Source organism: Colobus angolensis, unplaced genomic scaffold, assembly GCF_000951035.1.
Source record: "Colobus angolensis palliatus isolate OR3802 unplaced genomic scaffold, Cang.pa_1.0 Scaffold352, whole genome shotgun sequence".
In the NCBI taxonomy this organism is placed as follows: domain Eukaryota; kingdom Metazoa; phylum Chordata; class Mammalia; order Primates; family Cercopithecidae; genus Colobus; species Colobus angolensis.
In genome coordinates, this window is record NW_012116844.1 from 549,058 (window position 1) to 563,602 (window position 14,545).

The 14,545-nt window shown below is 35.4% G+C and overlaps 1 protein-coding gene across 1 annotated transcript in view; it reads right to left on the reverse strand.

The window, feature by feature from the left end:
• Window positions 1–14,545, reverse strand: part of ARHGAP12 (Rho GTPase activating protein 12) — a 118,043-nt gene that overhangs the window by 26,210 nt on the left and 77,288 nt on the right. Inside the window, exons 7-9 of the mRNA XM_011952943.1 lie at window positions 10,950–11,075; window positions 7,140–7,214; window positions 6,808–6,822 (exon numbers count right to left, since the gene is read on the reverse strand). Coding sequence (XP_011808333.1) covers window positions 6,808–6,822; window positions 7,140–7,214; window positions 10,950–11,075 — 216 coding nt within the window. The remainder of the gene's footprint in view (window positions 1–6,807; window positions 6,823–7,139; window positions 7,215–10,949; window positions 11,076–14,545) is intronic.

The window sequence follows — 14,545 nt, forward strand, 5'->3', positions numbered from 1 at the left end:
AGCTTTATCATCAAACCCTATGAAGGCAAAAGCCATTGTACTAAAGATAATGTTAGCTTAAAATTCTTTCAGATGGAAATCAAGATGCACTTTCTCACTGCTTTAGTTTCCTAGAAGCAAACGAAATTAAAATGAGTTGAGTCCATGCGTTGTCTGTACATAAGAAAATAGTCAATTTTAATTCAACTAAAGCACTCATGCACACGCACTCTCTCTCACAAGGAAGAAATATTCCCAATTCTATTTAACTGATTACTCTGCTATATTTTCTCAATGTACTTTAATCAGAAAATACACATTTTTCTGCATGAGAGATAAACATAATATTATTTTTCTACCAATGTCTGAAAGTTTTGTCTGGTCTGATAAAAACTGACATCTGTAGACAAAGCTGACAAACTGTTATGTCAATTTACATTTTTGGTATACTGGGGACTTGGGAAATGGCCCATATGAACTTTTATTGTAATTTTTTCATAAAACATAGCTTAAATCTCCTTAGATATGCAAGTCTGATATTCTTCATAAGAACTATGTTGCTCCTCAACAAAAACATTAATAACATAATTGTAAGTAGGTGTAGTTTTTTTTTCTTTTTCTCATAAACCCTCATGTTGAGGGCTGACTTTCAACAGATCACAGCAAGGGAGCTACATAAGATGTTAAATAAGAACATTTTTAATTTGCTGCCCGCACCCCTTAAAAGCAGGGAGAAAACAAATCTTTCAATCATATGGGAACTAAGTAACAACATTAATCTGAGTGGATGGGCACTGATTACTTGAGCTAGGGAACACAGGAATTGGAAAGGCAGAGAGGTGGGAATTAAGCCCATTTTTAAAACGCCACAGCTGAATTTGTGTTATTTAAAAAAAAAAAAAAAGCAGAGGCAGGAAGGAAACACAGGCATCAAATCAGGAAGAAAAATGAATGAAATAGCAGTAGTGACAGACAGCCTAAGCCTAAGGATGAGAAGGAAGAGTCTAGATCAGGGATTCTCACCCGAATCAATGGATGGGCTGAAACTGGCACAAAACCACGCATGCATATATGCATCACTCAAAGAAAAGGTCCAGAACTTTCACCAAATGGTCACAGGGATCAAGACCCAAGTACTAATGCTCTAAGTATTAATCACTAACTTGAATGTAAAGAACAAAATTTGCTACACCCAAAACGTACAAATACAAAGAATAATTCCCATACAATGTGAGACGTGCTATAAGAAAGTTATGCCTAACTCAATCTGGGAGAGAAAGAAATCAGACAGCCTCCTGGGGAGCTTGGCACTTGAACTAAGGAACAGGAGTCCGCTAGACAGAAACAGCAGGAGGTAAAAACAACCAACAGTGAAAGGCACAGGGGCTAAAGACAACATTTCATATCTGAAGGGCTTTAAATTCCCTCAAAAGTATTGGGTGAAGTGGAGAAGTGGCAAGAAATGAGGTAGCAGAAAGAATGCACTAAGAAAGGGTACCATGACCAGGGACCAACTAGAGAACTATTTTAATCATTACTATAAGAGATGATAAAGACCTGAATGTGGTGGCAGTGAGAGAGAAGAGGGGCCCAATTTGACAGATTCAGGAGACAAAATTGACAGGGACTTTTGTGAGGGCGAGAGCACAGATCTTGGGGAAACTGCCAAGCTTAAGCAACTGGGTAGCTGGTGATATCTCCGCTTCAACGTTACGTTAGGGCTTTTCCTGACCACTTTTAAGTAAACTTCCCATTATTTACGACTGCCTGTTTGTTTGCCTCACTGTACTTACTACAGACTAAATGTTTGTGTCCCCCAAAATTTGTATATTGAAATCTAATATCAAATGTAATGATACGTGGAGGTGGGGCCTTTGGGAGATGATCAGGTCATGAAGGCGAAGCCCACACTAATGTAATTAGTGCCCTTATAAAAGGGAACCCTTGTTATTTCTGCCATGTGTGGACACAGTAAAGAGGAATCATCTATGAACCAGGAAGGTGCCCTCCTGGTTCTGGTTAAATTCACCAGACAGTGAATTTAACAGTGCCTTGATCTTGGACCACCCCTCAGACACCAGAACTGTGAGAAATAAATTTCTGTTGTTTATAAGCCACTCGGCTTATATTTTTGCTATAGCAGCTCCAATGGACTAAGACACACTTGATGCAAAGTATAATTATGTATTTTTTTTTACTTTTATTACTCATTATCCACTCCTTTAGGCCATAAGTTGGAACCACATCTGTTATGTTCATCAATAACCACTGCCTAGTACCGTATCTAGTATGTAGTTGGTATTCAATACATATATGATAAAGTAATTTACCAACAAATTAACAGTACTATAACAAGAAAGAAATATAAGAGGGTCAGTAACAGAGAAAGCTTTAACTTTTAAATAAGTTTTTGAATTTGACATAAAAATAAATAGGCAGATGGGTAATATAGGTTTGGATACACAGGTTAAAAGTTAGGAAAAACATTTAAGGCAGGGCATGGTGGCTCACGCCTGTAATCTCAGCACTTTGGGAGGCCAACGCAGGCGGATCACGAGGTCAGGAGTTCAAGACCAGCCTAAGATGGTGAAATCCCATCTCTACTAAAAATACAAAAATTAGCTGGGCATGGTGGCGGGCGCCTGTAATCCCAGCTACTTGGGAGGCTGAGACACAGAATTGCTTTAACGTGGGAGGCAGAGGTTGCAGTCAGCCAAGATCGTGCCACTGCACTCCAGCCTGGGTGACAGAGCAAGACTCCATCTCAAAAAAAAAAAAATTTAAACAGATTTTTATTTCATACTATTTAGTATACTTTCTCTACATGTGTCAAAATCAACCAATGTTTTCGTGTTGCTTACCAAAGAGGCTTCATAAAAACATCTTAAGTCCCATAAAATATATACAAACTTATACATGAATATTTGTTGGTCTAAATAATTGATACTCTAAAAAAACCTTTATATTAAAAATAAGCAGGAATGCTTTAATAAGGACTAGCAAATTATGGTTAAATTGAGTAACAATATTATTCTATCCTAACAGGCAAGAACACAATAAACTTCAAATTCTACTAGGTAATCTCAGAAAAATTATACAGGTTCATAATTACTTTGCAGGCTCCAGAATTTCTAATCGATGTTGCATTCTTTTAGTAAAGTAGGTACTTCTCAATTTAGGCTAACAAGTGTGATATACCAAAATCAATATACCTGTTCAAAATCCTCATCTTTAGTTAATTGTGTAATATGAGATTTTTAAAATACAGAATAAGTAAACTTGCACAATTATACCTAGAGCATTGAAAAAACACCAATGTAATGAAACATCCAGAACGGGTAAATCCATACATAGAAACAGAACGCAGGCTAGTGGTTATCAAGGACAGGGGCCTGGGGAGGGTGAAATGGGGAGTGACTTTTAATGGGTATGGGTTTTACTTTGGGGTGATGAAATGTCCTATAACTAACAGAGGTGATAGCTACACACACTGTAAGTATATTAAATGCCACTGAATTGTACCCCTTAAAATGGTTACTGGTTAGTTTTATGTTACATAAATTTTATCTCAATAAAAATAAATGTTTTAAAGAGCCAATGGTTATAAAAATAAACATTCATGTTTTCTAAAAAGGCTTAGAATAGTAATATTCAATGAAAAAAATAAGCAAACTTGTCCATTAATACTTCAATAATCATTAAATTTTAAAATGTCTTTTTCTCTTAATTGATTAATGCATATTAATACCATAAGTGGAAATACAACATCAAAGCTCGTTTCCAAAATGCATATTCTAAAACTTTACTCAGTATTCAGTAATTGGGAAATTTAAAATGCATATTCTCATAGGTACATTGGGACAAATAAAGAATAGCTTCTCAGAGCAGCCCAAAAAACCTATTTAATCCATACTGTAGTCAAACTGTAGAAGAACATATTATTGGTTTTTAAAAAATGTATATTCTGCCTATTTCAAGTAGATTTAAAGGGACTACAAAAATTAACAATAACCATTTAAAAATTAGAAAAGAAGAAAAAGTTAACATGTTTAAAATTTATGTTAAGGGATGAAATTTTAAATGTGGTTTGATTAAAAGGGATAGATGAGCAATTTGCAGGGATTTTTAAAGAGACATTAGGGAACTAAAAATAATGATATAATTTCCACTTCTAAATCTGTAGCTTCCTTCTTTCTTATCACTAAGCCTTTATACCAATCAGATTTTAACTTGCAAAGAAAGAGGGAAATATCTCCCTGTAGTAACTGGGTAAGAATGAGAAAGAGAGGCAAGACTGCTAGAAGCCATGCAAGTGCAGAGGAGGAACCAGAGGGCAGAGTGAGTGAAGAGACATCCCAGAGGGCAGAAGCCTCAATAGGAGGGCACAACAGGATGGACAGAGCATTCAGGAAAAAAGGAATGGTGTCTGGTAATGGAAAAACAGAACCACCTCTGGTAGAATTAACACAGCAGTTTGTTTTGTTCACCTAAAGGTAAAAAAAAGATTGAAACAGAAGAAACATTGGTGAGGCAGTTCCCTGTGATGGCCATCAGAGGGTACTGTGAGTCCGGCATGGTCTAGCTGCTGTCAAACTTCAGAAAATGGATCAATGGGTGGTGAAATAACGTGCAAACAGTCCTTGTAACCGCATGTGGAACACTTAAAAAATTTTGTTTCTAGGATTACTTAGGAATTCTCATTTAACAAAATGAAAATAATACGTAAAGGATCTTTGTGGGAATTGTGTATTACCCACATTTAAAATAGTTTTAAAGGGTTTTCTACTTTTCTAGATGGACAGATTAGAGTACTGTAGTAACAGTGCCTTAAGACTCATATGGCAATTCTTGCCAAAACCACCAAAATCATGTTCACTTTTATCGTTATATAATGTTTATGTAATGTTTATGTACCCAGTACTGTGCAAATAATGCAAAAGATAAGTATCTGTTCTCTATTTAAACTTAGGAGTTTAACACCTGGTAGGGAGACTAGCAGTACATATAATAACTTGCACTTATTAAATGCAATTAGTGACTTGAGAGTTCAGAGATAAGAGAGCATTAACGGTTAGTCTGACAAAGTCTTCTGGAAGGGTCCATCTTGATGGAGGTACAGGATTTAACTATGTATAGAAAAAGCAAGGCCCACTCTAGGCAGGGGTACTGCCTAAGCCAACATCAGAAGGAAATGTGTACAACCCCTGATTAGCACCAACAAGACCAGATTACACTAGGGAATGGAGAAAAAGTTAGAAAAATGAAACAGTGTCTGTGAAAATCTTTACCTCTAAGAAATCTGAAGTGTCCCAATCAATGACAGTGTGTCATAATTTCATAAACTAGAGAAGCCATAATAAAAGTTTGTCTTTTAAAAAGCCTTAACATTTATTTATTCAACAAGTATTTACTGAGCAGCTATTATATGGCACTGTGGGAGGTACTGGGATAACTGTTTCTGCTCTAATGAAGCTTTACTCTGTCTGGTTGGGGAAGACAGACATTAATAGAGAATTGGAGGTTCCTATAAGAAATAAACAATGACAAGTTATTTTATGTAATCGAATAATATATAATCAAATACTATGAGGAGTATTATAGGAAAACTTTACCTTGAGAATTAGAATAAAATTCTCTGAGGAAGTAAAGTTCAAACTAAGCCCTGATGAATGAATAGAAGCTAACCAGGCAAAGATGTGGGGGAGAATGTTTCAGCATGCAGAGGAAATGACACACGCAAGGACCCTGAGCTGAAAGGCAGGCTCCTTTGAGGAACTGAGAGAAGGGCGGAGTGATAGGACAACAAGCAAGAAGGAAAAAGGAAATATGAGATGAGGTGGTAGAGGCACTCAGGAGCCAGAGCATGCACAGCCTTGTCATGCTCATTAAGAATTTTAGGGCTTCATTCTACAAGAAAACAGGCTGGGCGCAGTAGCTCACATGTGTAATCCCAGCACTTTGGGAGGCCAAGGCAGGCATATCATTTGAGGCCAGGAGTTCGAGACCAGCCTGGGCAACATAGCAAGACCTCTTATCTCCATAAAAATGTTTAAAAACTAGCCAAGAGGGCCAGGCACAGTGGTTCATGCCTATAATCCCAGCACTTTGGGAGGCGGAGGTGGGTGGATCACTTGAGGGCAGGAGTTCGAGACCAGCCTGGTCAACAGTGAAACCCTGTCTCTACTAAAACTACAAAAAATTAGCCAGATGTTGTGGTGCATGCCAGTAATCCCAGCTACTCGGCATGCTGACAGAAGAATCACTTGAACCCGGGAGGTGGAGGCTGCAGTGAGCTGAGATCGTGCCACTGCATTCCAGCCTGGGCAATAGAGCAAGGCTCTGTCTCAAAAAAAAAAAAAAAAAAATTAGCAGAGCGTGCTGGTGCATGCCTGTGGTCCCAGCTACTAGGGAGGCTGAGATGAGAGAATCACCTGAGCCTGGTGGGGGAGGGGCAGGTGGTTGAGGCTGCAGTGAGCTATGATGGCTCTACTACACTCCAGCCTGGACAACAGAGTGTGACCCTGTCTCTATTTAAAAAACAAGAACGACAACAACAAAAAACCCAGAAGCCATTGAAGGGGAATAGCATGATCAGCAACAGATAGAAAAGACTGAGAGTGAATATAAATATAGAAATCAAGTAAAATTTCATCAGAGTTAAGACAGGTATCTTAAGAGAAGTCACACAGAGGTTTTCCAGTTTAGGAGAACTTAACAGTTGAGCTATATTATTTCCAATATTCATCTGGCACAGACTTGGCAATATATTTTACAGCACAGAAAATGAAGGTGTCTATGCCCATTAAGAAGGAGAGGATAGGTTCTTACCTTTGGACTGCTGGCCTGAGGAAAAAAGAGTAAAGTATAATTTGATAGTATTGTCTGGGAATTTTTATATTTATTTTTAAAAATAAATATAAGTTCATCACTTAAAAATATGGTATATAATTTAATCATGTAAGATACCATATTTTAAACAAAAGGGAGACTTTTATATCAATAAAATCTGACTGTTAAACTTATTTTGATTGTGATCTTTTAGAAAAACCAATGACATTTAATAGAAGCCCATTTAAACATTACATTAAGAGTAAATTAACTTGCTAAAATTGATTGAAATAACTGAACTACATTATAAGATATGCTTCTATCATACTAACTGTATCTTGGTGCTTTGGTGAGGAGGGAGAAGACTCATTTTCAGGAAAGCAGGGTTTTGAGGCAGTTGGAGATTCCTACAAGAAATAAGTAATGAAAAAAGTTACTCTATTTTATATAATTATCTTTCTGCCTCTACTCACAGCAGGAGAGCTTAGTAAGAGAGAATAACAAATTTTTTCCTCGTTATTTTTGTTTTATATTCAGCTCCAAGCTAATAAGGTAATGATTTTAAAACTACAAACGCTATTAAAAGTTTATAAAATATGGCGCTTTTTATAGCAATTACAGTTTAATTTAAATAACGCATATGGAATTACTCAAATGATACGTGCTGCCTTAAAATCATGATGTTATATCAGTCTGAATCAACCATATTTAAAATAAGTAAAACCTAAACACTTCCGGATAAATACGTTATAATCATGATACTAACTGCTCTTGGTATGGTAAGTATAAATACTCAGGATTAGGCAAGGTCACAGAAATAACGTGGCAAATGCCAGAATGGGAATTTATTTTTAGTCAAAAGCTATATAAGAAATAAAATTGCTATTAGTATTTAAGGTAATTTATAGAAAACTTTTCAAAAATTAGAAATAAGATATTTTAAATTCAAGAAAGAAACCTAATATTTAAATATTAATAACTCCCCAGAAAAAAAGAAGTTTTAATGTCTAAGCCTACAACAGTATCGTAAGGGCAAACCAATAACGTGTTTTTTTTTTAAGCAGTCTGCTTTGTCAATATTAAAACACAGAATATGATTTCTATTACAGATGTTGATAGGACTATTCATAGAGGGTAAGACTGAAAAACTTTTCTTGGTAGCAATATCCCACCTCCACTTAAATTTTCTCCATTTCCTTAGATGTGTTGAATAATTTCAGAAAAAGAGAATGTTTTAAATTATACACCATTACCTATTATTAAATTTTTTCTATCAAACCAAAAAGTTCCTTTGAACATTCATCTCCATGTATGTATCATTCTAGTTTTCTATGTTTATGAAGCTGGAGAAGGTGCTGTCAATGAACCTGGGAATTTGTTTTAAGTAACACTTGCAAAAGCCATTAACTCAATATTTATTCATTTGGAAAAATGTCTTCAGGTTTACATCCTACACAGTTTGTGAATATAGAAACTAATAGCAGTAAAAGTTTACATGGAAGCCCTTGAAGGGACAAGCTTATAAATCAAACAAGGCACTATTAATGGAGAAAATATTAAAATCACATCAAATAAAAAACTTCAAAAAAATTTAACTTAAGGTCCAAATCTCACTTATTTTTTTCTGACAACTTCTGATCAATTTTTGATTCTAAGACTGTCTGATAGTAAAACAGTATGAGAAAGAGGGAAGATCTGATGATTCATAAAGTAGAAAATAAGTAACTGAATAAAATGATAATTATATTTTTCATAGCACATTCAGTCCCACAGAAATAAAAACCACAAATACAGTAATAATCTATGTGCAACAATTATAACTATTATAAACAAGAAGTAAATTTACATGTATACATTTATCTATATTTAGATATATGCATATAAATATACATCATATACATCTATGAAGAGTTATAGTAAAAACAGAAAAAAAAGGCAGAAACAGATGCATTCACACATACACATACATACACCCACCCCTCCAGGGTTATCTATCTGTAAACTGAATTAGGACGTCATCACAACAACATTTGTTATATAGTAATAGATGGTTCTTGACTTATGATTGTTCAACTTTAAGGTGATGGGAAAGTGATAGGCATTCACTAGAAAACATACTTGAAATTTTGATCTTTTCCTGGGCTAACAATATTCAATATGACACTCTCTCATGATGCTGCACAGAGGCATGTAGTCCCAGCTTCCAGTCAGCCACCTGATTACCAGGGTAAACAGATTACAAAGGTAAATAATTGATACTCTACAGTGTACCGTGTTAGTGAATGATTTTGCCCAACTGTAGGTTAATGTAAATGTTCAGAGCACATTTAAGGTAGGCGAGGCTAAGCCACAATGTACAGTGGGTTACGTGTATTACACGCATTTTCACCTTGTGGTATTTTCAATTCATGGTATTTTCAACTTATGTGGGTTTACTGGGATATAACCTCATCCTAAGTTGCAGAGCATCTGTATTAGGTTGCTGTGATTACAATTCAGGTTATACACACTTCATCCCTTATCACATATTAGCTAGTTTGTTCTGGTAGTCAGTCCCTTTTTCAAAACCTCAAAAACTGCCCTATGTTAACAGACTTATGCATCTGTTTGCAAAGGGTAAGGTGGGGGGTACAAACGACAATTCTACCAAAAATAAGTAAATCTCTAATTGCAAAAAAATCATATTCTCGCAACTCCAGGACAAGGAGATGAAAGAGGAAATGTACTAAGAACTGCATGCGAGTTATTTAAAGCAATAGCTTGAAAAATAATTTAAAAAATGAATTGAGAGATTAAAAAGGAGTAAGATTGATATTTTATGATGTTGAAAACAAAAGAAAAAAGAGTAAGAAATTTTAAATAAATTATCAAAATAATCATCCTATTTGTTCCAGTATGAAGAGGCAGTAGAGTTGGTTCAACAATGATCTGCCTTAGAACAGTATATATGGTATTTGGGAGATTCCTATTTATCCTGAATAGTAATCTGGTTCTTGGTTGAGTGAATTTTTCCTATTAGAAATCCCTAGGTATTTTACTTACCTAGATTAATCTCAACACTAATATATTTTCAAGCATATCTTCAACAGCACAGACTCAGAATGTTATTCCTTTAATGTGGTCTCTACATTCAACACAAGATCCTTACAAAATAGAAGCTAGAAACAGGTGTGCCACTTTCACTGTTTTCTATTAGTCCATCTTACACACATGAAGAAAACTGTTTCTAACACTCCACCTTTAAATTCAGCAAAGACCAATTTTATAGTAACTTGTAGTACCAAAATATTATACTTGTTTTGACTGATCAATTGAGATTATTGATAAAGGAATTTAGGACTTAAAGTATCCAAACATAATGAAATATGCTATAGGGATAGTTCATTCTGTTTTCACAAACACACCTAAAAATTACAGAAAAACTGTAAATCATGCTACAAGAAGCCTGATGATTTAAAAAACCTTTACATTTCAACATTAGTATGCCTAATATTCTGCAAATTCATACTAAGTTCCCAACTTATCCCCAACATGAAGCCACACTGTAAATAAGTAACTTGTAAAGAAGTGTTTAAAACATCCACTCTAATGTTTGCAATAAAATTCACCCTTTTTTGAAACAGAGAACATTACTTCTCAGATTGATAAAAGATGTGCTTTCTACAGAGAGCATTTAGAGAAACAAAAGGAATATAATTCCAATATTACCTGGGATGAGGAAAATTAATTAAATGTCTTCCCTATGAAACTTCCTAGAGACTGAAGACAAAGGATAACAGAAATGTGACTTTAAAATAAGCAAGAAAAATCTGTCACCTACTAGGATCAAATGTATCAAGGTACACAGATCAGTAAGCCACAGATAAGTCCGTCCATTGTGCAAAAACCAAAATCCTCAAAACCAAAACCTACTTCATGACAAACTGATGCTAAATACATAAAAATGTAGTCAATTTGATAAAAGAAAAAATAATGTCGTAACGTTTCAACATACATGCAGATCAAAAGCTTAAATTAGTTCAAAAGAAATCAAATGTTCTAGCAAAGAATATTTACTGAAAACATGAAATATTAGTACAAACAGTTACAATTCACTGTACAATACAATGCAAAGAACTTGCCAAAAATCTCAACAGTCCTACCTTGTCGTTAGTGTCCAATACAATGGTGCTGTGTCTCCACTTTGTTAATACTATTGGTTCTTGCAGCCGCCTATCCAGGCTCCTACTTTTAATTATTTCTCTTTGCTGCTGGGATGAAGCATTATACTAAAACAAAACAAAGCAAAAAACACAAAAAACACTTCATAAATAGAAATGAAAGTGGAATCCAAACATCCTGGCTCCAAATGACAAAGACTGTTAGGCAAAGTTCATCATATGACATCTCCATACATTTTCTAGACTCAGTTTTTTCATCTTTAACCAGAACTGTGGCACAATTGAGAAGATCACAGACTCTGGTGTTACACAGACCAAGGTGTTATCTTTGGCAAAATATTTAATCTCCGTCGGTCTAAGTTTTGTCAACTGCGAAGTAGATAAAACAGAAATATCATCTCATTCACAGAGTTACTCTGAGGATCAAAGTATTAAAGAATAACATATTAAAGGAGTAGTACATTATCAATAAATATTAACTATAATTTATAAAATAAAATAAAATTAATTTTTCTACTTCTACTAAGCATTATTTTAAAAACCTAAACCAAAAATTAAATTCAAAATGAACTAGTAAGTTCTTTACATATTCTGGATTCTAAACCTTTCTAAGCTATGTGAGTTGAAGATATCTTTCCCTAGTCTGCAGCCCAGCTTCTCCCTTATGTTTATGACATCTTCTACATAGAGAAGGTGTTTTGTTTAATTTTAATGTAGTCACATCTGTCAATCTTTCCTTTTATAGTAGCCTTCTGAGTCTTGTTCAAGAAATCTTGCCTACTCTGTAGATAAAGATATTCTTTGATATATCCTTCCACAGTGTTTAAAGTTTTACTTGCTATATTTATATCTTTAATCTAACTGAAATTAATCATTTAGCATGAAGTGAGGTCAAGATCTACATTTATTTTCATTTTTATCATGTGAAAACCAATATTAGTAACATTCTTACTTAGTCCATGCTTACCCCACTGATTTGTTTTCTTTTTAGTTGTTGTTGCAGCATCTCAGATGACACAAACCAATGTTTGTCTGTTTGTTTGTTTGCTGAGAAAGGGTTCCTCTCTGTCACCCAGGCTGGAGTGCAGTGGCATGATCAGAGCTCACTGCAACCTTGAACTCCTGGGCTCAAGAGATACTCCCAGACATTTGAGTAGCTGAGACTACAAGCACATGCCAGCACACTTGGCTTTTTTGTTGTTGTAGAGCCAAAGTCTCCCTAACCCCACTGATTCGTAACGCCACGTCTGAGCTTTATACATGCGCCCTTACGTATCCCAACTTAATTACCATAGCAGGAACTCTCACTCTCCTGTCCCCTAACCACCAACTACTCTGTATTCAGGAATATGTTGACTTTTTATGGATATTTGTTTGTAAATACAAATTTTAGGTTCCATTCCCCAAAAAAGTGAGGGAAGGGATATTAAATGGAAACGCACTGGACTTGTAGATTAATTTGGACATTGTTATAAAACTCAGTCTCCCAATCCAAGATCATGATGGTATGCTACACCATTTATTTGGGTCTTCCTTTATTCTGCTCTGAAATTTTCTTTATTAAAATCTTACAGACCTTTAATAAACATGTTCTTAGTTACAACTCTTGTTGCTACTGCTGCTAATGTAAATAGTATCTTCATTGCTATCACATTTTCAAACTCACTTTTTACTAGACAAATGGGTAGTTTTCATGTTAATTTTATATCCAGCAACTTTGCTCAACTCTCATCAGTTTTAAGTTTGTAGGTTCTCTTGGGATTTTCTAATAATAATAATAATAATAATAATAACCTATTGCATCTCTTCCTTCTTAATTCCATTATTTCTTTCCATTTCTTAATTGTTGACTAGAAGCTGTGATAGAAATGTTCTAGTCTAGTCCCTAACTCTAATGGGAAAGCTTCTGTAATCTCGCCATGAAGTATGAGATTTACTGCAGATTATTTAATAGATAACCCTTAGCATAACGTGTCATTATGAGAAAGTGATTTTCATCTGGGCTCGGTGGCTCACGCCTGTAATCCCAGCACTTTGGGAGACTGAGATCACCTGAGGTCAGGAATTTGAGTAGAGATTAAAAGCCTGTCTCTACTAAAAATACAAAAACTAGCCAGGTTGGTGGCGCAAGCCTGTAGGCCTAGCTACTTAAGAGGCTGAGGCACAAGAATAGCTTGTACCTGGGAGGCGGAAGCTGCCACGAGCCGATATTTTGCCACTGCACGCCAGCTTGGGCAACAGAGTGACACACTCTGTCTCAAAAAAATAAAGAACAGTGATTTCCTTACAGAAGCATATTCTTGGATCATAGTGGTTTTACATCCATTTTGCAAATCTTTTAACAGGTGTGTTTAGAGCATTTACATTTAATGTGATTATTTATAATGTTAGGATGTAAGTCTGGCATTTTATCATTAATTTTCTGTCTGTTTCTCCTTTCCTACCTTCCTGTGGGCTACTTGAGGAATTTTTACTATTATATTTTAATATATCTACAGTTCCTTGAGCCTCTCGCTATACTTTTTTAGTGCTTGCTCTAGGGATTACAATATACATAATTTATCAGTCTGCTAGTATCAACATTTTACTACTTCAAGTGGAATACAGAAACCCTACTAAAAATGACATCCCTTTACTCATTCTTTATGAAACAGTTGTCTCAAATATCACTACTGCATATCAGGACTACTTCAGAAATGTTACAATTTTTGTTTCAAATGTCAAAGACAATTTTAAACACCCAGGACAAAAGTCCCCTCAGATATTCACCCTTTCTGTTGTTCCTTATTCATTCCCGATATTGCAAGTTTTCTAATCACTTCCCTTCTGTTTGAAAGACTTCCTATGGCAACTCTTTGAAAGTAAGACTGCTGGGGATAAATCTTAGTTTAGTTTTATTCTGAAAATGTCCTTATATTACTTTCATTCCTGAAGGATATATTTTTGCTGGGTGTAGAAGGGTTCACAGTTCTTTTCTTCTAGTATTTGAAAAATGTTATGCCACTTCTTTCTGGCTTCCATGGCTTCGGACAAGTCACTTCATTCAAATTATAATCCTAAAGGTAATGTGCTGTTTCACTGAAGGGTTTTCAAGACTTTGTGGGGCAAGGGTGAGGGTCTTTAGTTTTCAGAAATTTTGATTACAATGAGCCTGGATATGGATTTCTTTGGGGTTACATTATCTAGTGTTTATTCAGTTTCTTGAATCTGTTGGTTTGGGGGCATTTTCAAACACTACTTCTTCAAATTATTTTTCTGCCTCACATTCTTTCCTTTCTCCTTCTGGAACTTCAATGAAAAGGAAGGTTATCTCTTTTGTATTTTCCCACAGGTCTCTGAGGCACTGTTCATTTTGTTTTAGAAATCTATTGTCTCTCCGTTGTTCAGACTAAATAATTTCTTTTTTTTTTTTTTTTTTTTTGAGACGGAGTCTCGTTCTGTCGCCCAAGCTGGGTGGTGCACATCTGTGGTTCCAGGAGCTTGGGAGGCTGAGGCAAGAGTATTGCTTGAGCCCAGGTGTTCAAGGCTGCAGTGAGCAATGATAGTGTCACTGTACTCCAGCATAGGCGTCAGAGTGA